Source organism: Cynoglossus semilaevis, chromosome 16 (genome assembly GCF_000523025.1).
Source record: "Cynoglossus semilaevis isolate Cse_v1.0 chromosome 16, Cse_v1.0, whole genome shotgun sequence".
Classification (NCBI taxonomy): domain Eukaryota; kingdom Metazoa; phylum Chordata; class Actinopteri; order Pleuronectiformes; family Cynoglossidae; genus Cynoglossus; species Cynoglossus semilaevis.
In genome coordinates, this window is record NC_024322.1 from 8,217,333 (window position 1) to 8,242,908 (window position 25,576).

Consider the following 25,576-nt stretch of genomic DNA (forward strand, 5'->3'; position numbering starts at 1 on the left):
CATTGTGTCCATCTCAATGTGCTGCCGGCGTTACAAACTTACCAACAAGACACAATGCAACATTCCTGTCACGTTCTGAAAACACATCCCTGGTGTGATGATAGCTGGGGTGAATCAATGGAAGAGCTAATTCTGCGGAGATAAATTTGTCCCTCACATCTCTGCACGTAATGAAAAAGCAGCAGCTCCGGCTCTGCACTGTGGTTTGGGCCGTGGACGGTCGCTTTCCATTCACGACCCGGCTTTTCACAGCTCTAATTAAAGCAGGGATGGTGATGCGCCCCCGTCCACAGATCCCTAACATCTGTTGAACAGACAACACTACTCCTCCTGGAATAGAGCCCACACACTGTATGTTCTCAGACGAGACCTCAGAGGGCAGATGTGACGGTGGAACATCAAACAGCTACATAATAACACCACCTCTATTGTGTCCAGGAAACAGTAGCTCACTCTGTGAAGTCTGACAGTCTGGGAAATATAAGTAACACTTGCTGTGCTGTACGTGTGGAAAAGTTCCTCCACATCAAAACAAAGACGGTGTACTTACTCGCACAGGAGAACGCCGTTTTCCAACGCTGATCGGAAGTCCTGGCTCCCAAAATTTTTCTTGGTTACTGCCTGTAAAAAAAAAAGGGGGAATATGGTAAGACGCACTGAGGAAAGTGCTGAAGGTTTGAGCGAGGAGGAGGAGAGGAGAGGAGAAGGGAGAAAGGCGGGGGTTAGAGAGTGTTTGTCAGGCTAGAGAAGAAAGGTAGGATGTTGAGAACAGTAGGAGAGGAAGTTGGAGGTATTTCCTCCTCAGTTCTTACAGTGTCTGTGGGAAAGACTTAGGAGCAGATACTAAGGTATTCCTTCTCAGATTTTAAAATACTCTCACTTTAATGCCTAGAAAAGCCCCTCCGCCCCCCAAGGGGTAAAGAAACAACTCCAGTGCAGGATCCAAGCCGCAGTGCTTTGGGAGAATCTGGAGCAGTGGAGGAACACACCACTGCGCTGCAGCCTCATGCCTTTCCCATGATCTCAAACCACTGCTGCTGGAACACCAGAGTCATTATGTGGCTCAAATACACACACACTTAAACACAGACTGCATGCATGAGGTGCAAGTACACACAATTAAAACACATGCATACAATGCACACACTGTGTTTCCACTCAACGACAACAACGCCACACATTTGTGTATTTATTTTCTTCTTCATGGGAAAGTGTGAGCTCTGTGTTTGGGGCCGGCCGCTCCCTAACACGACTTCCTGTTTTGTTTTGCTGGACTGATTCCACCATCAACGACTTGAACAAATGGTACCTGAGTGACCGAGTCCAACACAAACAGTCGCAGTACAGAACAATTCGTGCATTCTTTCTAACAGTAACACACCGCACAGTGCTGTGTATTTGTGTTGTGCAACAAAACACACACCAAGACTAGAACAGATGAATGGACAGCGGTTCAAAGGGGAGGACGTTTGATAAGACGTGGTTTTGAATTTTCACTTCTTTTTGCAAGCTGTATAGATCCTTCTGGATGTTTATCTGAGAAACTTTAAAGCCAGTAGGTGGCAGTAATGCAACATAAAGGCCATATCGTTTTTGAGGCCTAGCAATGGCGGAAACCTGTGGCCTGTTGGTTTATGATTGAGGCTGGTGATTGGAGAATGGCCAGGTGGACCTGAAACAGGTAGAAAAAAAAAGAAACAGGCTTACGGTAATAACATTAAATATAAGGCAGGTGGACAGACAGACTGTGAGAACACAGAGGAGCTCAGAGTTGTTGTTGTTATTATACACACACTTCAACATTCACACCCAGGCAGGAGAACTAGCTGGACAGGTTAAAACAAAGTCATTTATTCGTGCTCTGGTTGAAAGGTTTCGTCTCTTTTTCCTTTAAAGAAAGATTTAAAGAAAATCAGTGAGACAAGTCTTGGCAGACGGTAGATGGTAGAATGGGCCTTTTATTTTTCTTAAGTGTCAGGGGCATTTTGGATCTGATCAAGAAGAACATCCCCATTAAATGTCTTTAAACTAACCATAAACTTCTAGCTAGTGTTCTGTCATTTTTTCGCTGTTTCTGGACTAACTTGTTTATCACTCAGGTAGCTTTTAGCCTCCCAGTTATGCTAAGCTGTTTGTATTTTAGCTCTCAATGTTTTGTGGTGAAGGAATGTAGTTTTTCATTGTTTGGGCTTTTTTGACAACTTCTGTCTGATTTCATGGTTATGTTCATATATAACCTTCATCATTTCTGATTTGTTTCTTTTCTCTACTTTATAGATAACTCTTAGCTTAATTTTTGGCTAACTTGGGTTATTAAATATTTTATTATTTTCCAACTATTTTAATTATTCATAGAAAATAAAAACTAAGATTTAACCTATAATGTATTAATAGAAAAAACTCCACTCTCGTTGGGACAGAACCTCAGCTGGACATTTATTTCTCACACACTGAAAAAGCACTTTTATATTAAGTCATAAAAATATCCTTTATTGACAGTTTAAAGGTCAACTCTTTGTTTCTTTCTAGTTTTTTTTTTTTTTTTTAGATCTAATTCCTGACATAGGCGTAGACCTGCTTCACAGGAAACCAAACCATTGGTGACAAATATTTATAGTGACGACATAATTATTATTTTATCCTGACGTACACCTCAGAACACACCTTGGGTAAACTGAACTGGGCATGGCCGTGAATACCCATCATTCCAAGTGAATTAGACCAATGGATGAATATGATTCAGCCAGGCGAAGCACTGACGCGACTGTGACTTAGCCTTTGTTGGGAAATAGTTGTTTTTGTTTGTGGAGTATCGCTTTCTTTGACAGAAATACAGTCGTAATCTGACACACATCACAACAACACCACAGACTCACTCTTAGTATATGCTACAGAACAGCATACACACAGTGGGTTGACATCCAGTCGGTCAGGCTGCAGTTTGTCAGATGAAATCCTGACCCCTACTGTTCTGTACGCAGCTCAGACTCACATTTATTCAAACTACAACAGACGGCAGCTGTTGACACCAGATAGAAATCAACAATGTTTGGGAACTTATCCTTTTACACTGGGGCGTAGCAAAGGTGTTTATCTTTTAGTCTGAATAGACTGATTAAGATTTTATCTCTTTATCCAGGGAGGTCCAGAGATTAGTCTGGGCGGGATATCTGGATGAGGAAAGGAAAAAAAACACCTTCCTCCTTGAAGATTTTTTTAAGACAAGAGTAAATACATTTTAAAGCAAAATAATATTGTAAAGCTATAGGTTATTTTATAAACCATTTAACACTCAGCTGATTATGACTAAAAATTGACAACTATAAGTGAAAATTAGCACAGACAAATAAATAGAAATAACTATGTGTGAATGAATGAAAACACGTTTGGCTGAAAAAGCAGGGAGTTTGGCCAAATTCTGCCCCAAAAGATTGGAAGAATTAGGCAAATAAATGTCAAAAAGACAAAAGACAATGTTACGCAATATATAATAGAATTAAGGAATTGTGATGAATAAGAACACTAGCTAAAAAAATAAACTAAGATGATGCTAAAAATTAATCTAGCCCATAATAAATATAGAACTTCACAGGTTTAATTGCTGAAATGCAATATACTGTAGAAACCTCTGAAGTGCCAGGATGGGCCCCAGACCTCACCTTGGACATACTTGTCCTACAGTCCGATAGTGGTGCAGGTGAGACTCGACCTGGCCCTGATGATGGAGTAACAGGAGGCTTCTCACCTCTGGCTCCTCACCATTCAAAGCATTAACTCCCCCTCACCCCTGACCCGGCCCACTTCTCTCCCCTCTCTGTTGAATCTGTGGAATCACAGCTCTAATCTGCAGCAACATCCTGCTGCTGTGACTGAACCAGGAGAGTTCAAAAACAACTTGCTTTTTCTTCGACAAAACCTCACTCTCCCTCCCCTCAAGAATGTACTGCCTTAACATGTTGGGTCTCATGATGACCACACTGACCCCCCCTCCCTCCAACACACACTCTAAACAACTGAAATATGCCCCTCAGAGCTCATTATTGACTCAGTGAGACGTGTGTCAATTCTACTATTGTTACTGTGGTGGAGCTGGATCGGTGTCTTGGTGGAAGATAAATAACCAAAGCCCAGTCTCACTCTGGATCTCTGACCACAGCTATTGTTTATTCATGACGGCCGCTGAGGTACATCAGCATTTGAGGTTTGTGTGGATGGAGCGCCCCCTACACATCCACCACCACCACAAACACCACACAACCCAAATTATTGTTTCTAAAGTTCTTTGTTTCCCCAGCAAGGGCAGCGTGCACGGGTCACCAGAGGGCAACACTGCTGTTATCCAACCGTTTCAGCGTACTGGCTCAAAACAAACACAACAGTGTTGAAAGCCACTGGTACATAAAAATGGACAGAGGAGGAAAATGGAACTGCATTGTGTTTCAGCATTTGTGTGCCTCATTGTCGCACTAATTCTAGGAAATCAGATAATAGATGCATCAAACGTCCACTAATGATCTGTACTGAGCTATCACAAATAGCTAAACATTAGTCTAAATACTTCAAACACATACTACCAAAGCAGAAATAGTCTCAATATAGTATAATAATAAACATTTAGTGATATTGTTTTCCTGAAAACACACATACTGATGATGAAGTTTTTGTGCGCTCAAAACCACACAAATACAACACCAACACAATGAGACTGGATTGTCTTACCTGTGATTGGCCGCTTTGTGGCTAAATATGTGAGAAACACAATGCAGTCACACACACGTTCACACACACGGGTACAATTTAAAAGATAATCTGACATCTTAATACAGATGACAGGTTGTGCTGTGTGTGGTTACATGGCCTTCCACCAGATCACAGGCTGGACTCAAAGCTCTGTCTCCAAACCTGTTTTCTGAAGGGATTCAAAGCATTCTGGGTAAAACCTTATGAATGGATCTCTCAGACAACACATTCTTGTACCGTGAAAGAAAAGCTAAAGAAAAGAAACTGGAACGATGTGTGTGACACTGTTACCTGCGTTAGTGACATAAAGGAAAACTGACTGTCAACAGTGTAGGCCAGGAAACAAAAATCAGGCTTGGGTAGAAGATCTTAAGAACATTGTTATCCTGTTAGGGTCTGACATATTAGAATTTGGTGTTGACCCAAGTACATATTGAGTTTTTTAAAAAAAAGTTAGTTTGGAGCAGTCTGCTGACTCACAGGGTCCATGTGAAGTCATTTTCCCACAACACTTGCTAAATACAGATGTTCAAAAGCAGTCCATTGGTATGAACCCTCCCATCTCCCCAACAGAATTAGCTTCTGGCCGTAACCCCCCTTAGCAAACCCACAGACAACAGTACGATATATGTAAAGAAACATCAATTTTTGCAGCTTTTAGATTTGTTTACCACAAAAAGAAGTCTTAATGTTTTGACCACTGAATATACAGTATTCCCACTGAAATAATAATCTACCAGTTCTACACAGATTATAACGTCTTAATACCGCAGTTGCAGCTGTCACGCGAGGTACATTCAGGTAACATGGGAAATTTGAGAATTTGAGATGATTAGGGACGTTTATTTTTTTTTAAGGAAAAAGTTATATTTATATTTATTATTTAAAAAAAATAAATCCATAGCGCTTGTGGCCCCAAGTGGGGTACTTTGACACATTGTTTTACATAACCTTATCGAGTGGCTGTGGGGTAAATAGGCCACAGTGCTATGCACCGAGCGCTGTATTGAAACTACGTATGAAAAGTCCACAGAGAAAGCTAACAAATTCAAAAATGAGAGAGAGAGAAAAAGCAGATTAAGCAGATTAAGTGGGTGTTTCTCTACCAATGGGTGAAACCTGTGAAGGCTAATGCTAATAATAAGGTTATCTGTTACAGAGCTGAATACAAAGGCAACCTGACACTGCACTCTGATACGAGACTAACAGTTCTCCCCTCAAAGAGTAGATTCTGCCACTGATTAACATACCTCGGAGTTCACAGTGGGTTTGAACAGAGGCGTGCGTTGCACAGTGAGAAGTGTTGCTGTTAAAAACTAAACTCTGCAGCTCTGCACTCCATCACATGGACACATTCCTGCATTAGCTGCTATGTCTGTGAACATAGACCCCCTCAGAGCTGCTCTGCTGTCAGCGCTGGGCACCGTGTTCTGGGATCACTGAACCGGAATAATGGAAGTCCTTGTTAACGTAATGGAAAGGCTGCAAGTGTGACTGTTGTAACAATTCAGAACAAGTGGAAATGTTTAAAATGCAGCTTGCAGGTCAACAGATGGGGTCCAGGGCTGCCTGTAAATCCCAAACTTTCACACAATGAACTTGGTCCAGGACCATTACTTTCAGCGTTTGCTGGAAAGCTGACTAAAGAGAATATCATTTACTCAGTCTACACTCACGCTCACTCTATTATTTGTCATAATACTGTGTGTTTTCCATTACATTGCATAAAAACTAGACGTTAAAGTTGAGATAACAACCAATCAGTTCTTAGGAGATGAAAAGCAGCAGAGATCTGGGAGTGGGGAGAACCCCAACTAATAAAAGAAAGCTGGACGAGGCCGTGGAATTTGTTGTACATGCCTAACACATGACTACCGTATTCAGTAGGCATGTATTCAGGTCAACATGATCCAGTCCAACAGAACTTCTTTCATTTGGATGTTCGAGTGGATATTTTTCTTCTACCGTCAGATTTTACACTCCCTCGCGGAAATTCATTCCATCAACGTCAAATCCGATTAGTGTGGTCTGAGACCAAACAGTCTACCTGCTTAGTTAGCTTGGAAACAGCTAATGGTTAGCAAAGAGATGACTCAAAATTTGGATAAGGATGCCCTCGGAAATGATCCTAGTTGTGTCCCTGGGTGTTGTCCATACAGGGCAAGGACAAGCCCTTAAAAGAACAGAAATCATTCTGATCTTGATGAAGTGTCAAAGAAAAGTAGAAACACAAAAAAAGTGACGACCATACCAACCCCTGAAGTACCTTGCTGGGCCACGAACTGGACTTTGGACACACCTAGTTAATACAACAGCCCTGCTTCTGTTCACTCTGCCTAGGGATTCTTCACCACCAATGTTCACCACACACCACCACAATGGTCCAGTGTGTGTGAGAGACAGAGACACTGATGTCACATCCAAAGCATTCTGATTCACTGCTCGTGAAATTACAACAATATTTGTTTAGTTACAAATGCGTTTGATCAACGGCAGCAGCAGCAGCAGCAGCAGCAGCAGCACCAGCAGCCGGAGCAGCCGCCGGCAGAACCCCCCCCCCCCCCCCCCCCCCCCCCCTGCTCCTCCTCCTCCCCCTCTCTCAGCTTCCCTGCTGGGAACAGAATTTGTCCATTGAGGAAACATAATTTCACTCACTCGTAAAAGAGAACACAGACGGACCGAGGGTCTGATGGCAGGCCACGTGGAAACTCTGGATAATTAGACATTTGAAAAATAAACGCTCTGTTATTGAAAGAAAAGGCCGGAGGATCGGTTTTCTGTCTTGGAAACCACTTCTTCATTTTGACAGCTGCGTTAGAGGGAACTTTATGACCATAAAAACCAGGAAACCACCTCATCAAATCTGCTGAATTTTACACAGTAACAAAAACACGGTCAAAATATTCATGTGTACATCCATGTGGGTTTATTACTGGCACCTAAAACTGTAATTATTATGAAAACAGCTCAATGTTTCGATAAAATATTCAATTTGCATGAAAATGAGAAACTGATACTAAGGAAACACAATTTGTACCAAAAACTGTTACAAAAGTTCAGAGATAAATTAACATCCAAAACAATTATATTACACCATGAAAAAAAAAAAAACACAAAAATACAAACAGCCACAAGATAACTCAATGTTGTTAACAAACAATAAGACCAGCTTCAGGACCAGCTAGGGTAGGCCAATGAAATGCCAGAAATATCTACCACCAAAGGGCTTCTAAACATTAGCCAATAAGTAAATAAGAGTTTGTCCTAAGAAGGCTAAAAGTTAGCAGGTTTAACATTGGCTTTAAGATAACATTATTTGAAAAACAAAGATTTAAAAATAAAGCTTTATCTGATAATAATTAGTAAGTCATTAAGTATTTAGCCAAAAATAAGGCAAATTCCATATAGGTATGCTGAGACTGTTAGTTTGACAATTACTGCAGCACAAAAACTTTCTGTGGGTCACATAAATCACCTTTTGGACATATTCACTTTTCACTGTTGACCCCCAGACCAGAGTGGACATGTCTGTCATCAATTCTTAAAGGTTCAACCAGGATTTAAAAACAAAAAACCTGTATGTCAATCAAGCATGTTTTCTTAATGGCTCTGAACATTTTTCTCATCACTTAAATGCATCTGGAGCCTTCAAGCCCATTAGGAAAAAATTATGAGCAGGTTTGGACAAGATGTGACAAAATCAGGAGCGAACAGATAATATGACAAAAGTTCATACTTTAACCCCCTGATGGCAGAGACCGAGAGGAGAAGGAGGACTGGGTATATTAGAAGATTTCAGCAGATTTATTGGGTTCTAGTTAATGACAAGTCACCGATGACTCTCAGCAGTTACCTGACAGGTAAGGTTAAGGGTGACACATGCCTCCATCCTTTCACCAGTGCAGGCAGCTATTATCTGGAGCTCTGGGGCAAACAGCTGAGAAACCTGAGCTGCTTTCAGCCGTAAATTTAGGAAACAGTCTGTCAACCTGCTGCAAGTCAAGCTCAGCTAATTTTCCCTCCAAAATAACTCGGAATTACTCAACCAGCATGTTCACATTGAATATGTGACCCACATGGCTTTACATGAGCCACGACATGGGTCAGGTTTATATAATCCAAACCTCAACAGATCATGTTTTTGTCCTCAGACTTCTGGCATTTTTTGTTTTTGTTTTTTCCAATTGCTCATGTATCTTCAACAACAAAATACTTTTCAGGGTCACAAGGGCAGCTGCAGCTAATCCCAGCAGTCTTCAGACATGGCCTAGCTGGAGCCTGGACAGTTAACCAGTTCAGTTGATATGCAGCCTACATATGTGGGTTATACCACTCTAGCTGCAGGGCACAACAAGTACTACATGGCATCACCAGTCACCATCCTGCCTTCTTCAAGATTAAAGATTCAATAATAATCTGAAGAAATAATTAATAACCAATCAAAATAAATCTTAATCTTGAACTTCATCGTACTTAGTTAGACTTTTACAAGCCCAGAGCTCAAAATGATGCACCCCCCCCCCCCCCACAAAAAAAAAAAAATGAGTGATACAATTTGCTATTGGTCCATAAAACAGGACATGACGCCTTTAAATCAGTGAATAACTCTCCAAAAAGGTTATGACCCCAACAAGAATCTGACATGACCAATTCGGGGGTCCCTCACCCAGCCATTGACTCACAGAACGAATATTTAATACTAGAAAATCAGTATATACACAGTTAACTATATAGTTCACAGACTTTCATTCTCACCTCTATCCACCGCTGCGCCTCCATGAAGGCTTCTTGGCAGCCGACCGCAGACTGTTCTCTCCACTCCATCACAGTCCCAGTTGGATCAGTTCGATGTCTGTTGAAAAATAAACGTGAATGTCCAAACTCCTGGATCCGCAGCCAGTGAATACAGACGGCGGTCTAAACTTCTGTCGGGCTCACAAGTGACAGACCACACAGGAACTGCTCCTTCAGCAAATATGTCTCCTATTGTTTCATGCAGCTCATCAAGAAATGAATGCAAGGTGTTTCAACAGTCATGCATTCCGTTTGGTATCATCATCCTCCTCCTCCTACTACTACTCCTACTCCTGTAGCTTCCGTCTGCTTCTTTTGTCCGACACACCTGAACTCCACCTGTGGTTTCCTTGGACTGCGCTCGCTTAACTCCACCTTTACACACCGACAGGAGGAGCGGCTGAGAGGAGTGGAGCTTTAAACCGCAGGAGGCTGGAGGCTGGAGGGGCAGCAGAAAGGGTTCTGCCCCGTGGCTCTGTGAGCGGGTCTATTTTTCCTCACCTTGTGATTCCTTCATGACACCTGAATTTCCCTTTGTTGCCATGACAGCGGACTAAAATCACAACAACGGAGAAAATCTACTGCATTTCTGCCAACAAATAACAATCTGAGACTACGACTCAACTACTAACACCAGCCTGTGGTTTGTACAGTCTGCAGAAGTTTGCGAGCAAAGATTCCAAGTTTGAGCGAAAACAGCTACGCACTCTTTTGTTCACGCTACTATCCGGCAGTACCACCCAGCGGTGGTTAATATGCATCGCAGGGGTTTTTGTTACAGTAGATGCTCCTCCTTATATGTACTGTACAGCAGTTGTTTGTTGTCAATTTTACCAACCGCAACACATATTACGTAGTACTTCCATTATGACTCACGGTAAAATATAACAGCTCAGATCGATCCTGTTGGTTTGCATTTAAAATGCAGTACATGTATGAATGCAGTACGCTTGTGGCTTTTAAAGCGAGCGGCGAACCATTTCAGCCTCTGACGTCACACGCCCCAACCGTTTTAGGTTCTAGGTCTCTTTTTCTTTTGCCTGTTCAAATGTATAGGCTGTTAGTGGACTTATGTGTAGCTCCCGCCATGACAGTTGCTGGCGCAGTATATATTGTTTTCTTCAGCTTTTAGTGTTGAAGTGTGTGTGACAGACTTATGTGTTGGACAGTGATAGAAATGCGGAACAAATCGCGCCTGGTATTGGTTCAATACAGGGCGTAACATTTATTGTCACGTTTTGGAACGGGTGTGTGACTGTGGGGGGAAGTCACAGTCTGTCACTCACATAGTCCGCAATTTCCCGAAAATGTTGGAAATCTCATATCTGTAAAGAAAAGAAAAGAAAGAAAATGTTTTTTTTATAATAAAAATACTCACTCAAATATGTAAAACATTTTCAGAAGTAAAAAAAAAGAATGTTTTAAAAACAGAAAAAAAATTGAATTAGTGATTTTTTTTTTTAAAGATACAGCATTCAATTCTACCACATTTACTCTATTAATCTGAATTTGTTTTTTATATATAATCAATTTTACTGGAGCTTATTACTAGCTTATTTTTGGACATGGGTCATTCGGTGATTTCTAAGGTCACACTGTGGTCAAAGCTTCAGGCCTGATGAACTTTTTCAGTCTCTTAAGTCAGCAGGTTGTTTCCCCAGTGCTCACTGTCATTATCAGGGATTTTCAATAATTTCCTACTGAAATGAATTTCCGTAGGATGTCATTCAGAAATGAAACTGATTGTGAAAGAAAAAACAACAACCTTTTATTTATAATTCATTTATCATTAATGAAACCTTATATTTTATTAGAAATGATTTCTGACATTATTGTAATAAATAAAGGCGTTCTGTATTTTTTTATAAATGATGCATACAACTTGGTTTCGAACACTTCCTCATTTGCTACTGTAATAGAAATAAAACAAAGTTAGAACATACTGTGCTGCATATTTATACATCAACTATCCACAAATAATACAAAACATATGAAAGAGAAATAAAGACATAAAACGTGATGTTCAGTCATTGTGAAAGTACCTACTTCTCATTGTGGTGGAATGTACACAGTTTGGAAATCCTGCAGTTGTGGCCTACTATAAAGAGACATTTAACAGGGCTGTAGTGTCACTTCACCTCTGATCCACAACAATGCTCCGCAAGGTAACGCTGCCTGTTCTACCAACAGATATTAAACTGGTTTTATTAGACTGGACATTTCCTATACTTTCTCTGCATTTAGTTGCTTGTTGAAATTTGTAAAGAACAAATAAATGTAAGATTTTTTATTATTATTTATTTCTTAACCAGGGAATTACAGAGAGTTTTGGAACTGCGATCCACTCCCTCGGTGCCGCACAGCTGACTGGGACTGTGATTAACAGGAGTAAAAGGATGATTCTGGACACTCTGGGGGTCGGGTTGATCGGTACCAGGACATCAGTTTTCAACAAGGTTCTGACTCACAGTCAGGTAACTGTGCAACAGGAGGAACATCAATAAATATGAGGTTGAGGTTTTGAATCATCATCTTAAAAAACTGTTAATCTCTTTTTGCCAATTGTTTGGTTATCAAACAAGAAAATTAGACATTTCTGCTAAATGTTTAAGAAACATTTAACTAACAAAGCTGACTTAACCACCCTTTTTTATTGTACTGGTGTATTTGTAGTTTTGGCAAATTGTTTGTCTCAAGTTTATAGCTATTTTGGGAGATGCTAAGCTTTCCTGAGCTATCTCTGCTATATTTTTATTGTTTGGTTTTTATTGATGTTAGACTAACTTTAATGGCAATTATTTTTATATTAATGACCTGTTAGATTTCTCTTCTCTTCTTTTTTTTTGACTAACTTTAAGTCATTATTTTAGGTAGATTAAAATTTAACTTACATTTGCTAATCTTTTCCTTATAACAAAAAGTGTGGTATTGTTAACAGATTAATTTAATAGCATTTTTTTTTCATTCACAATCTTTTACATGTTGTATTTAAATACTTTGGGAGATGAATATTTTTGTATACAACAAATATATTGTAGATGATATCTATATCAATATACTAAAGTAAAATTGTTTAAGGTGGTGGGTGTTGTTAAAAGGAAACTACTGTTTACAACAGGAAAAGTTCCCATTTCAAAAAGTGGAGAAGTTCCATTCACTAAAATGCACCGTCTGTGATTCATTTCCTCTTTTTAGAACATTTTTGCATTACGAGACATAGACACAACAGACTGTGTACTGATGTCTCCTGAAAGCTGGAACATATTTCAGATATTTATTAGAGCTCTTATTTTATTGTTATTTTGCAGATGTTCACATCTGAAGAAAGGAGCAGTGTTTGGGGAAACTCTGACTTATCTCTGCCTCCTCAGTTTGCTGCTTTTGTCAACGGTGTGGCTGTAAGTTGGTCGAATAAAAACAGGAAAAACTGGACAGTGTTAAGTGATGTGATGATGCTGGTCACACTCTGATTCTGTCACATCACCTGCTCACAGGTTCATTCCATGGACTTTGACGACACCTGGCACCCAGCTACTCACCCCTCAGGGGCCGTACTTCCAGCAGTGCTGGCCCTGGCAGAAACTCTGCCCAGTCGGCCCTCTGGTCTGGACCTGCTGCTGGCTTTTAATATTGGCATTGAAGTTCAGGGCAGACTCATGCGGTTTTCCACTGAGGCCTACAACATCCCTGAGAGGTGAGTTACACAATTGTGAACATGTGGCTCTGTGATGGAATGGTGAACTACAGACCAACCCTGAACGGGAAAGCTTAGACTAAACGCTAGGAGATGAATGACTAAAGGAGGATGAAGCTGAATTTACTAAATCGAGAAAGTGACAACACCTACCTCTAGTGTTGTCTATCATTAAGGACACATTTAATGTAAACTGGTCTAATGCTCCTTGACGTAGAAGAGAAATCTTTGATTTTTATAAAAAAACAAGCCTCCAGGCAGCTTCGCTCTGGGGAGGCTACCTGGTTGATCCTGCCAGTAGCATATGCTTGTCTCAAAGATTAAGCCATGCAAGGCTAAGTACACCTAGGCAGGCAACTCAAAGTGGTTTGTACAGATAAAAAATGTTTCTCATCAAATTAAACTATTTTAAAAACTGAGTCATTTTTAGATTTTTTTCTGGAATTTTTTGGCATAATCCCAATTTAGCATGTCATTTTTGGTCAGATGCTCAAAATTAATAGTGGATTTTTCATTTTTTTATTATATTTATTTTATTATATTATTATTAAATTAGAGCAATTTTTTTTCAAAATCTTACATATATTTTATTTTCAAAAGGACTTCCATATAAAGCTTAACATAATTTAGACCTTTTTTCTTCACTGTAAACTTTAAAATAGTTTACATCCTTGTATTTCACTTACTTTCTTCGTCTCCTGCTCAGGTTCCATCCTCCCAGTGTTGTGGGTGTGATGGGGAGTGCCGCAGCCTCGGCAAAGCTCCTGGGTCTGACTCCTGCTCAGTGCTCTCATGCTCTGGCCATCGCCGCTTCCTCTGCTGGAGCTCCTCTGGCCAATGCTGCCACACAAACCAAACCTCTTCATGCCGGAAACGCAGCTCGCAAAGGTCTGGAGGCCGCCCAACTGGCCCACATCGGACTAGAAGGGAACCCAGCCATCCTGGATATTGACCGAGGGTTTGGGGTCTACTACAAAGACTACAGTCCTGAACCACTGGCTGACTCTTCCTCCAGTGGCTACAGATGGATCCTGGATGATCAAGCCGTAGCTGTGAAGCGAATTCCTGCACATCTGGGGATGCACTGGGTTGTAGATGCAGCCCTGAATGCTCGCAGGAAGTTAGAAAACACTGTTAGGGGCTTCGACCTCAGCCAGATCCGTAAAGTCACACTTCGAGTGCCTCCATCTAAATATGTCAACTGTCCCACACCAACCTCAGAGCACCAGGCCAGACACTCCTTTCAGTTTAATGCCTGCTCTGCTCTGCTGGACAACAAAGTCACAGTGGAGACCTTCAGTGAGGCCCAGATGAAGAGGCCTGCACTGACAGAGCTCCTGTCCAAGGTGGAGATGGAGACTCCTAAAGACAACCAGCCCAGCTTTGACAAGATGTACTGTGAGGTTCAGATAGAAACTCATGACGGTCAGCTTTGTACTGCCAGGTGTGATACCTTCTACGGCCACTGGAGGAAGCCACTGAGTAACAAGGACCTGGTGGAGAAATTCAGTGTAAATGCTTCTTCAGTGTTGAGCACACAGGGAGTGGAAGGAGTCATTGATGTGGTAGAAAACATGGAGAAAGTCAGTGAAGCCTCCATTTTGGGGTCTTTTTTGAGAAGGACCAGCAGTCCACTCTGTCAACTGCACCAAATCAGATATTAAAGAGGTCAGGATCAGGTCCTTATGAGTAAAAAGTCTCTCGTTGTTGGGTAATTCAGATTTGCCAACTTTTGTCTGTTTGGGAAGAAATTGCAGAAACTGTTAAGTGTTTAAAAAATGGATGCAAGAACAGCCCTAATCCTTTGCTAACTTCTGCACCTGACACTGACACTGTGAACACTTCAAAAGTACAATTTAAATTTTTATTCTCTGTTGTCTCTAAACATTTTCATGAAAATAACACAGAGACAATAGCCTTCATTGCAGATACTTCTACAAAAATTAGACCATGCAGTGCAGATCGCCACTACTGTACAAACATATTTACTGTATGTCTGGAAGTGCTTCTTATCTAGATGACAGCTAATCGCCTAAACATCAGATCGGTATGGAGCAGAGACAAGCAGTTTCGGTAATTTTCAGGCAAGTTTCAGCACGGCCCGAACCATGGATCCGATCCCGTCAAAGATCTCATGGATGGGAGCGTCACACATGAAGGCACTGGTGGATACCAGCTTGTTCTTCTCGTCCACGTGGCTCTCACCGACACCTGTGCTCATGTGTTTGCAGCCCAGAGAGTTGATGGCTGCTGCCGTGTCAGTCGTGTTTGGGTACCTGGAGAGGAAAACAGGGAAAAGCAAGAAAAAGAAAGTCTTTACTATAGTTTCCTTTCTTATGTATTTTTTAAATACATTCTTCATGTTTTATTTTGTTATTATTCTGGCATTGATCTAGACATGTCCTAAACAGGAAAAAAAGCTTCTATCAATAATAGAAAGAATAATATGGTTAATAATAGTGATCTTTTGTCTAAGAAATGATTATCTATTGTTTTTATTAATGTGTAAAATGGCTGTGATTGTATTATTTTTGTGTAATCTAATGTCAATAAAAGGTCATTGTTATAAGTGACAGGTTAACTTTCAAGTTTTGTTTTTTTAATCATTATTTCAATTAATCATTCTTGACATTCAACAAGTTTTTGATAACAAAAAAAGAAAGAAAACGAAGAAGAAGATTGGTCTTACTTATCGTCATTCTCAATGCCCACAGTCACCTCACATCCTGAAAAGACTTTAGCAGCCAGGACAGGTGCGATGCAGCAGAGACCGATGGGTTTTCCTTCACCGTGAAACGCCTGCAGTGCGGCTTTAACCTGGTCATTAACTGAGCAGTCTTTACCCTGCACTGCCCAGGTACACAGGTTCTTTGCTGCCCCGAAACCCCCTGTCAAACATTAATTTGTTTTTAGACTGAAAACAAATGCAGCAGCGTGTATGTTCTGATACAGGGGGTAAATGGGTTCTTTGGTCATACTAAAACATACTATATTTGGACTATCTGATGGTGAATCATTGGAGAGAGTTGAATTATCATATTTATAATGACCTGGGACTATAATGGCATCATGGTCCTTGACACCGAGTTTGGAAAGGTCCTGGATGTTTCCACGTGCCAACCTTGCACTCTCCACCAACACGTTCCTCTTCTCCTCAGATGGTTCTCCTTTAAGATGGTTGATGACATGCATCTGATCGATGTTGGGGGCAAACATGTTTACCTAAGGGTAATTAAGCATAAAACATAAACTAAATTAACACTAAGAGTGCAGTGCTCCAAAACGTACGACTATATTAATGGTATTGTCCAAAACAGTGTAAATAATTCGGATGTCGATTAGTCATCACACACGGGTCAGAGACTTACGCACATTTCAAGAATTGTTTTTACGTAGATGAAGGTTTACGCTTATTCGGTAGTGTTTGCGTACGTAATTGTTACAAACAACTTCCGGGGCTGTGTTGTCATTTTAGGTTTTTCCAGCGTCTGTTGCAAGGTACACTATAACTGTGCATTTCATTAGCAACATCCATAGAAAAAATATTTATGTTGCGTTTATTTGTGGCTAAATGTTATATATGTGAAACTTTATACACATATACAAATTTCAAGAAGAGTTAAGACACTTAATAACAGAATAAAGTTGACAGACTTACACTGGCTCCTCCTCTGCTCAGGTGAACCAAAACAGCGGAGGCTTCGTGAATTTCACTGCCGTCATAAACCCCGCAGCCTGCCAAAATCACTGCCACGCGTTTGTTAGCAGCCATGTGTGCGGAGTAAACCCGAGCTGTGTTCAAGCACTGAACAGTCCTGACTGAGAGGAGGTGACGACCGCTGAGCTGCAGCAGCGACAGCATGGCGGTCACAGTCAACTGTACTGTCTGTCAACGCGGAGAGGAAGTCCCGCCCACTTCCCACTTCTTCTTTTACGCTATTAATATAGTGATGTATCTGGTCGATGCTGTTACGCCATCCCTTGTGGAAAACTCGCCCCCTACAACTTATCTAAACACAAAATTTAATAAATATGTTCTTATTACCAGACAGTTGTTTTAAATGTTTCCATTTGTGTTCCACTCAAACTTGTATATGTTGCGCTTTCTCAATCTTTTACACATTTGCTTTAGATTTATCGAAACGCAGAACATTACAAACCAGTGGAAAAAACTTTCATAGAAATGAAAAGAGACTTGGACACATTTTGAACCGTCTCACATACATGAAATAGAACCAATTTAAGCATCTGTACTCAGTTCTCTTTGGTGTCATGGGATTTCAATTCGTCAACAAAACCACGTGACAGGTAATGCGGAAGTGGGTGTCAGAGGATCATGGGAAGTCACTCAGTTCTTGCTGCTAGTAGTTTTGATCGTCCTAAACTTTTTAACGCTTTTTACCATGACTCATTGTCAATTTGTCGTTTTGTTTTTAAACCTGCTCCTGATTCTCCGTGTTGTGGCTCATTTTCAACAGCAGTGGCCTGTTCCATACAGGTACGAACCCCAACCAACACGTTATCTTTTTTTCACGTGACAGAGTAAATTAAAAGTTTTAAAGGCTGTATTTAAGGTTCCAACCTTGTTTTTTTATTTGTTTGTTTTATACATTTGTGCTTTGCAAATTCCATAACAGCTATGAAATACATGTGGACAATTTCACTGAATTGTGGCCGCTGCTGTGGAAATGTTACTGGAAACGAAAGGTTTCTAACTTTCATGTTCTCCAAAATGAGAATTACATGAGTGTTGCCTTTCAAATGCACTGTTAAACTTTGCAAAACTGTAGCTATGAGTCTTAGTTTCTTGTCTTGTTAAAGAAACCTCAAAAGGGCTGTTGGACAAAAGACAAAATAAATGTAATAACTTTTCGGTAAAATGGGAGCCAAAAAGAAATCACCTCATGTGGCCTCCCAATGGCAAATAAAACCTCTAAAAACCTGCAAAACAACATGTAAACAGAGTGATCATTCAATGTAAATCTGTGGAACTGTCAGCAGTGAACTTCTCCTCTCATCTACAGACGGTTTGACTACCGTCCAGACACTGACTCCTACTGTGAAGCACTGTATCCCTTCTGTCCCACTGGGGACAGAGATGGACGAATACCCTACATGAGAGACTCTGATGTAATCTCCGTTTACAGACTGCAAACACCTGTGTGGGAGTTCAAGTATGGAGATTTGTTGGGAAAATTTGTAAGTGCTTCAACCCTTATTTTCTTCTAACAGCTGTAGTCGTTCTTTGAGAACATTGTTTACTGCATAATCTTTCTGTTTGTTTTCCAGCACATCATGCATGATGCCATTGGCTTCAGCAGCTCAGAGACAGGGACCAACTACACCATGGAGTGGTACGAGCTCTTTCAGTTGGGGAACTGCACGTTCCCTCACCTCAGACCTGAGGTGTCTGCACCTTTTTGGTGCAACCAGGGGGCAGCCTGTTTCTTTGAAGGCATCGATGATTTGCACTGGTCACAGAATGGAACACTGGAGAAAATAGGAGAAATAACCGGTAAGGTATTGGCGTAGAAAATAATACAGTATATTATGTAAGGATTGTTTGTTTTATATTTCCGTTCTTTTACAGGAAACCAGTTCAACAACATGGCCCAGTGGGTCCAGGACGACAACCAGACTGGGATTTACTATGAGACCTGGACAGTTTGCTCTGACCCGGGGCCTAATGCAACTGTGTGGTTTGAGTCTTATGATTGCTCCCAGTTTGTCCACCGTACCTACAGGAAACTGACGGAGCTCGGAGCCAAACTGTCCAGCCGATCGCAAACCAACTACACCAAGATCTACCTGTACAGTGGGGAACCCACTTACCTCGGCAACGACAGTGCCATCTTTGGTCAACCGGCACTGAAGAACCTTGCCACAGACATCCGTACATTTTACCACACGTTCAGGCCACACCAGTCGTTTACTGACTTAGCCGTCAGTTTGTTGGAGGTTTATAAAAAAGTTGTGTTGGACAAAAGTTTTTACCTTTACTACAACTTTGAGTATTGGTTTCTACCAATGAAACCTCCCTACATACGCATCATATATGAAGAGGTTCCTTTACCTAAACATTCACCTTCACTTTTCCCTTAAGAATCATCTTTACTTTGTGATAAAATACAACTACTAAATATTTTTTTTATATTTGATGTTTATTGAGCTGAAGTATTTGATATGTTTATTGGTAAAAGATTTCTGAGATTATCTGTATGCTTTATCCATCTTGTTAAAAGTTAGTTTTCAAGTGTTTTTCAAATGTTTTTGTTAGAAAAAAAACGTCCATTGCTTGTGGACACAAAGATTTACAAACATAAATTTTGCATTAAAAGAGATGAAACAACAGCGGAGAGTACAGCTTCAATTTTTATTTTGGTAGAAGACGACAAATCCAAAATAATACCTTTAAATTTTAAGACAAGTGACCAGTAAATCAAAATGGACAGACTTTTACAAAGGAATAGAAGCAAAGATTCTATTTTATTTATTTTAAAATAAATTCAGGATGATTATTAATTCATCTCTTACTCTGTATTAATGGTCAATATTTTTAGCAGCTACTTCAACAGAAGCCAATAAAGATAAAGAATGTTTCTTTGCCAAAGTCTTCAGTTTGGAGCTGCTTCCATTGCCATGTTCAAACTATGAAACACAGGCAGATGAGTGACTGTAGCTTCAAGATGCTAATGTACATGAACATTAACTCTCAGGCAGAGATCAGCTTCTAATTATACTGTTCAATTACTTTGTTTGTTCACAATACATCTGTAAAGACCACTCTCACTTTTCTCCATCAGTGCCAGGCTTCATGAAATGTCTACAGCAAAAAAAAACCCATCAACTAAAACTTCAGCCTGACAAAGGATTTTTTTTACAAAAAAAATATAGTATGTCTACTTCTGAAGTGCCATAACAACACATTTAACAAGTTATACAATTGAATTACCCGTGTTATTCCTTAATAAACACCATCATGAGTAAAAAAAAAGCTGTGGCTTGAGACATTTTATGATATTTTACTTTACTCTACTATTTAACTATTAGTTCCACAGGATGAGAAATTCTCTAATGCAGTTAAAACCTGCATGTGTCAATTCAGCCAAGACAGAATTTTTAGTTTTAGTGGAATAGAAATAGCAGAACAATTTCTCCTGAATCAGAATTTATACTCACAAATATATTTTGCACATTTTAAGGTTTTGGTTCATATGCCTACCTTTGAGTAGTGCTTTCATTGAAAGAACTCAACAAGATTGGCCAAATTGTTTAATATGTAGAAGTTTTGCAGGTGAAAGGATTCAGAACTGACTTGTTACTGAGATTTAAAGTTTAAAAAAAGAACAGATCCATGGTCAATAAATTACCATCTCCTCTAAACACCACAGTATGAAAACAGCTATGGGATAAAGAATGACTTTCTTTTATAAAAGACACAAACCACAAAGGAACCTTTGAACCCTAGCAGAGGGTAAAATAAAGAAATAAGTACATTTCTATTAATGATAATAATATTTATCAAACACACATCGTTTTTATATACACATGCTTTTCGCTTCCTTCTTAAAGGAAAAGAAACAAATGTTTGTTTCTCTCATCTGACTTGCCAAATCTCTCACCACAGAACTGAAGGGGTGCAGACTGCTCCTTCACTTCAACACATTGGGTCGTTATACCAACAAGAATCTTGTTTGATGTTATGTTGTTAGCATGCAAGCTAACAGGAGAACTGTAAGCACAATCCTCCTATTATAGGTTCAATGGTTTAAACCTGTTTGAGTGAATCTACACAAAAGCAAAACATGGGACACAAGCTGTGTGCTGTTCTACTGTTGGCAGCCAAGACAACTGGTCCAATTAGGTGGATAACTATATTTGGATCTAAAAGTTCTGAAATGTGATTCTTTCCAACTCGCAATCATATTTGGAAACGGATAATGCTTTTGTGCCTGCGCAAGAAGAAGCGCTTCTGACTAACTGTAGCACAGTTCTTCAGCAAAAAAACTGAGGACACCAATTTACACCTTCACATAACAAACATAGAAATATATTTACAATTTTTCTTCTACTCCTGTCATTTCAACCAACAAAGAAAGCAGCATGGCAGCTGCTATTACGTCTTTAAATTAGTTTTTCTAGTCACAGCCTCACTCACCTTTTTATGTTATAGATTTAAACCAAGGGATGCTTTTGTCAGCTTAGCTTGTTATAAAAACATTGCTGGTTTGTTAGACATTTTTCAGCACTGATCTGTGAAGAATATGGGAAGAAGCCATCCAGTTCTTTCACCACAAAAAAAGAGAGAGCTGAATATCACAAGATTCACTCAAGACTGACAAATGAACAGGCAACGCAGATGTTAGTGGTGTGTGTGCGTGTGTGTGTTTGGTAGCAGTCAGGTGCCACATTATTCCCCTGAGCTGCGCTTATTCAAACCCAGAAAGTTCAGAGAGTTTGTGTTCTCCATGTTGGCAATAAACATTCCATTATAGCTTTAAAGTGTTATTTCAAAGGCCTTTCAGTGCAAACATTGAGACTGTGACTGCTCCACAGTAACACTCTTGACTCCTCTCTGGATTCTATCTACCATGTTGGCATCATATCCGGGAACCAGACCCTTCCCAGGTGTTTGGAGACCTCCCAGTGAATCTCATCCAGGGAGTATTTGTGATCAGGGATCAGAACCTCCTCCATGATGGACAGCTGGGACAGCCTCCGCCCACACATCTTCACAAACTCCACAAACGCGCTGCAGGAGACTTCGCACTCGCCCAGTCCAATTGCTGACAGCTGGGTGCAGTGCTTTGCAATGCGGATCAGCTCTTCGTCCAGGGGACGTAGGCCGTTGGCGCATACCACCAGCTCCACCAGACGGGGGCAGTGCAGACCAACACGGCCCAGGACCTCTTTGCTGACAGAGCGGCCGAAGTAAAGATGCGTGACAGGGATCTCCTCGTTAAAAAAGGGGCCGAACTCGTCTTCGTAGAGGAAGAAGTACATGACCAGGTTGAATTTGGGCGAGTGCCGCACCATGGCATCCCAGCTGCTCTTCTTGATGGTGTGGAAGTGTTGGCCAGGGTTCTCACTCACCACATCAATACGCAAATGTTCCAGGTGGACGTGTTTCTCTGAGGACAGGGCCAAGAGGAGTTCATCACTCAGGAGGTGGTAGTTCAACGCCAGCTCTCTCAGCCCATGACACTGGTCAGCCACACACAGAATTCCTAAAAAACAGATAGTTTTTTTTGCTGTTTAAATATGTATTAATATTTGGTTTGTTTTCAGAGAAAAACATAAAATAAAAAGTAAAAATTTTAACAAGTGAAGTCAAATGTATGACATTAACATCTATTTTTATGTTGACGATGCCTTTACTGTCACTATACCTGCTGGAGAGACATGCGGGCAGCTGCTCATCTTCAGCAGTTTTAAGGTGTCACTGTTGTTGGCCACCAGCACCTTTAGAGAGGGATCATCCACTGGTGTATCATCAATCTTCAATGAAGACAGTGACTTGGAGTTGACAAACACCACTGTCAGCGCCGAAATGAAATGGGACTGTGAGAGAGAAGAGATGAAGTGTTGAACTGAAAACTGAAAGTTTGTGTTTACAGATCCTGATACAATTGTAGCCATACCTACTGAGTCAACTTGTCTTAGAAAAAAAAGTCTCCAGCACAGAGAACTCAATAATGTAAGCATAACTGTTGTGTTGTAACAATTAGTTACAACACAACAGTTATTTTCTTACTTTATTGTCATTTACGTCAAAAACACTGAGCAATTTGCTACACACAAGGAGTGACACAACAAGGCTGCAACAGTAACACAATGTCTCCACTAGATTGTCCTTGGTTCTGCCTGAGTACAGACTGTTACTTAGGCCTGTTCAGTGATTACAAGTCAATGCAAAAATAATCTTTCCACAAAGCTATTTAGCTTGTACATTAGCAAAGAAAAAAAAGGTAAACAAATACTGTTGATTTACAAATCATACAGTATAATTATAGACAAACGTTGAATGCATGTAGATTATACCTTTGGAACTTCCATGAAACTTGGTCTGGCTGTAGAGATAAGCCCCAAGGTCTTCAGCGAGCAGTTCACCAACTGGGAAAGAATGTCACACGCAGCCTCTGCAGACTCTGTACTGCTGTCCACCTGGCAAGTCCAAACAAAGATGATAACTGTGAATCAAAAGTTCAAGGCCAAGATGCATGAAACTGCACGGGTTGCCCATTTCCGAAAAGACACAGATTGTTTGCTCACCTTGAAGCTGACATACTGCAGGTGGTTGGAGTGCCTCTTGATGATCTGCTTGATGAGATCCGGATGTGTGGCCTTCAGGTAGGAGCTGGCTGGTTGGTTCAGCTCAAACTCAAAGCATCTCCACAGCTCTGGCATGTGGAAGGCCTGGTTCCATTGGCGGCACACCTGAGAGGCATAAGCCCGGTCCAGCAGGGGAAGGTACTGAAGGATGTGGAGCAGAAGCTCCTGAGGGAGACTTGCCCAGTCACGCTCTGATAAATCAGTGGACACGGCAGCCTCACATATTTGCTTTCGGACTTTCTTGCAGGTTTCTGGTGGGCTCCTACTGGAGGAGCTGCTAACCTCCTCCGATCCTTTCATCCGCTTCATCCTGGAACACATCAACAGATAGTATTGTAGTGATGCAGGTAAACATCTCTTCTTCAATGACTCATACAGTGATTGGGAATATTTTGTTCAGTTCTAAACCATGATGATGAAGTTGCAGCAAAACAAGTCCTTAAGCACAAAAGCCTTACACAATCACCCTGCACTGCAGGGACAAGGGGTTCAGGTCAACCCAGTTCACACATACACTATAAAGTAGGATGACTCACCTAACAAGATGGCACTTAACTTTTGTGTTGGAAATGCTCCTCATAATTAGGACTTTGTGCACTAGAAAACATATCTCTTTGACAGACACAAGTTCTATCTGTTTAGACACCGGAAGAAAATACCTGAATATAACATACATCCTTCCTTAATCAATTACTGTAATCAATTACAGTGCGTTTGGAAAAAAAAGAAAATATAACATCTAAAATGTGCCTATGTTCGGGGGATATACCATAGTACAACTGAACTTTTTTTTTTGGTTCATTGTCAAAACCAAAACACGCAGGGGCGTCTTTAATTAACTAATCCGTATTTAAATCGTATTGATTACTGTAAATATGATAGACCAAGTAGTTTGGTACTGGCTGTTGGCTGTTTATTTGGAGTATAACTTTTAAATTATATTGACCAAAACAAATCACAATCAAGTGCGACTGCTGAGAGTTGAGCACGTGTGTATATGGGAGCATCAATATAAAATGTTCCTCTGCTGGTAATGAAACTTTTGACACCTTAATGAACCACAAAGCTTCGAAATGATCCCGTATTCAAAGACTGCATGTGGGTCAGTGTATTTGAAAATATGATGTATTTACAATGAGTGTATCTACATTATACTGAATAACAGTATATAACACAGAAACTACAGAAAAACACAGCCTTTATAAACATGTCTGTTAGCTTAGCTAGCTACAATGGCAGAGTTATTATAAATTCTCGTCATTAAAAAAATCTTTACAAACAGTAAACAAAAAGAATATTTCAGTGTATATACGACCACGTCTAAACACCGTACCTTGTTGTTTACACACACAGCTAGCTGAATTGCTGTTAGCAGGGATATCCGAGTCCTCGCACAAGTGACACTTTAGCCCGGGCCCACACTCGAAAAACTCATCTGCATTAACCAAATAATACGCATTTGAACACAATAACACGACGCAAATGTTGTTTTGGGTGAAGAGACGGCCGCAGACTAGCCCCTGTGTTGGTTGACCTACTTCTTTCGCGGGACCAATGGCTGCTGTAATGCTTCTGAAATGGCGAAATGTTGTTGTGACAGCTGCACTGCATCATGGGAAATGCAATGCAAAATGGTTGGAGGTAAAGATCGTCTCTGTTTGGACGATAAGTCACCCTGATTCAAAACATTCATTTTGGCAGATCTTATGCAATACATTCGGCCAGTTAAGCGCTTAATGTAGAATAGGTGAGAAAATAGTGGCAATTACATAAAACGAATAACAATACATTAATACAATAAGATACAACAAAATTTAAGTATGCTTAGACAATGTCACGAAAACCTGAAGTATATTGGGACAATGTGGTTCTTAGGCATGTTTTATCTGGTCTTTTTCTTAAAATACATTTTATAAGGGCATTTGGGGAAAAAATAGTTCTATCAACATCTAAATAATAATAATAAACTTTCACTAAGATATTGCTGGACTACCTTCAAGCTATATTTGAAGCTTA

General features: G+C 40.4%; 5 protein-coding genes across 14 annotated transcripts in view; 2 read left to right on the top strand and 3 right to left on the bottom strand.

Annotated features, from left to right (window-relative positions):
- The window catches only part of LOC103391949 (LIM domain only protein 7), a 58,416-nt gene extending 47,706 nt beyond the window's left edge, over nt 1-10,710 (bottom strand). The window contains exons 1-2 of one of the 8 annotated variants that reach the window (XM_017039787.2): nt 9,496-10,710; nt 551-621 (exon numbers count right to left, since the gene is read on the bottom strand). In XM_017039787.2, the coding sequence (XP_016895276.1) occupies nt 551-621; nt 9,496-9,564 (140 nt within the window). In that variant the 5' untranslated portion in view covers nt 9,565-10,710. The remainder of the gene's footprint in view (nt 1-550; nt 622-9,495) is intronic. The other 7 variants (XM_017039782.2, XM_017039780.2, XM_017039778.2 and 4 more) reach the window with 7 other exon arrangements.
- A 684-nt stretch (nt 10,711-11,394) lies between these two features.
- On the top strand, nt 11,395-15,061 carry acod1 (aconitate decarboxylase 1). Of its 2 annotated transcripts, XM_008328401.3 has the most exons (5): nt 11,395-11,699; nt 11,847-12,008; nt 12,843-12,932; nt 13,029-13,228; nt 13,935-15,061. In XM_008328401.3, the coding sequence occupies exons 1-5, from the start codon at nt 11,688-11,690 to the stop codon at nt 14,890-14,892; spliced, it is 1,422 nt and encodes a 473-aa protein (XP_008326623.1). In that variant the 5' UTR covers nt 11,395-11,687; the 3' UTR covers nt 14,893-15,061. The 2 variants fall into 2 exon arrangements, with proteins under 2 accessions (XP_008326623.1, XP_008326624.1); XM_008328402.3 differs by lacking the exon at nt 11,395-11,699 and having other exon boundaries at nt 11,909-12,045.
- Nucleotides 15,062-15,078: 17 nt separating this feature from the next.
- Nucleotides 15,079-17,135, bottom strand: LOC103391930 (ES1 protein homolog, mitochondrial). The gene is made up of 4 exons (XM_008328400.3): nt 16,887-17,135; nt 16,279-16,450; nt 15,918-16,116; nt 15,079-15,504 (listed from the first exon to the last, which is right to left on the bottom strand). Exons 1-4 carry the CDS (start codon nt 17,088-17,090, stop codon nt 15,309-15,311), a joined length of 771 nt encoding a protein of 256 aa, XP_008326622.1. The 5' UTR covers nt 17,091-17,135; the 3' UTR covers nt 15,079-15,308.
- A 394-nt stretch (nt 17,136-17,529) lies between these two features.
- Nucleotides 17,530-20,105, top strand: cln5 (CLN5 lysosomal BMP synthase). The gene is made up of 4 exons (XM_008328440.3): nt 17,530-17,726; nt 18,253-18,427; nt 18,518-18,743; nt 18,819-20,105. Exons 1-4 carry the CDS (start codon nt 17,632-17,634, stop codon nt 19,328-19,330), a joined length of 1,008 nt encoding a protein of 335 aa, XP_008326662.1. The 5' UTR covers nt 17,530-17,631; the 3' UTR covers nt 19,331-20,105.
- On the bottom strand, nt 19,588-25,268 carry fbxl3a (F-box and leucine-rich repeat protein 3a). Of its 2 annotated transcripts, none has more exons than XM_017039804.2 (5): nt 25,099-25,268; nt 23,501-23,870; nt 23,270-23,392; nt 22,618-22,789; nt 19,588-22,455 (listed from the first exon to the last, which is right to left on the bottom strand). In XM_017039804.2, exons 1-5 carry the CDS (start codon nt 25,251-25,253, stop codon nt 21,815-21,817), a joined length of 1,461 nt encoding a protein of 486 aa, XP_016895293.2. In that variant the 5' UTR covers nt 25,254-25,268; the 3' UTR covers nt 19,588-21,814. The 2 variants fall into 2 exon arrangements, with proteins under 2 accessions (XP_016895293.2, XP_008326625.1); XM_008328403.3 differs by having other exon boundaries at nt 24,894-25,158.
- Nucleotides 25,269-25,576: the final 308 nt, after the last annotated feature.

Coding starts and splice junctions, on each gene's coding strand:
- fbxl3a (XM_017039804.2), bottom strand. CDS start 25,253: ATGAATGTTTTGAATCAGGGTGACTTATCGTCCAAACAGAGACGATCT. Junction 23,871..25,098: donor CCATTGGTCCCGCGAAAGAA/GTAGGTCAACCA, acceptor GATGTGTTCCAG/GATGAAGCGGATGAAAGGAT. Junction 22,790..23,269: donor GTTTCATGGAAGTTCCAAAG/GTATAATCTACA, acceptor TCTCTCTCACAG/TCCCATTTCATTTCGGCGCT.
- LOC103391930 (XM_008328400.3), bottom strand. CDS start 17,090: ATGCTGTCGCTGCTGCAGCTCAGCGGTCGTCACCTCCTCTCAGTCAGG. Junction 16,117..16,278: donor TGATGCCATTATAGTCCCAG/GTCATTATAAAT, acceptor AATGTTTGACAG/GGGGTTTCGGGGCAGCAAAG. Junction 15,505..15,917: donor GGCATTGAGAATGACGATAA/GTAAGACCAATC, acceptor TTTCCTCTCCAG/GTACCCAAACACGACTGACA.
- acod1 (XM_008328401.3), top strand. Junction 12,009..12,842: donor AGGTTCTGACTCACAGTCAG/GTAACTGTGCAA, acceptor GTTATTTTGCAG/ATGTTCACATCTGAAGAAAG. Junction 12,933..13,028: donor CTTTTGTCAACGGTGTGGCT/GTAAGTTGGTCG, acceptor ACCTGCTCACAG/GTTCATTCCATGGACTTTGA.
- cln5 (XM_008328440.3), top strand. CDS start 17,632: ATGACTCATTGTCAATTTGTCGTTTTGTTTTTAAACCTGCTCCTGATT. Junction 17,727..18,252: donor CAGTGGCCTGTTCCATACAG/GTACGAACCCCA, acceptor TCTCATCTACAG/ACGGTTTGACTACCGTCCAG. Junction 18,744..18,818: donor GAAAATAGGAGAAATAACCG/GTAAGGTATTGG, acceptor GTTCTTTTACAG/GAAACCAGTTCAACAACATG.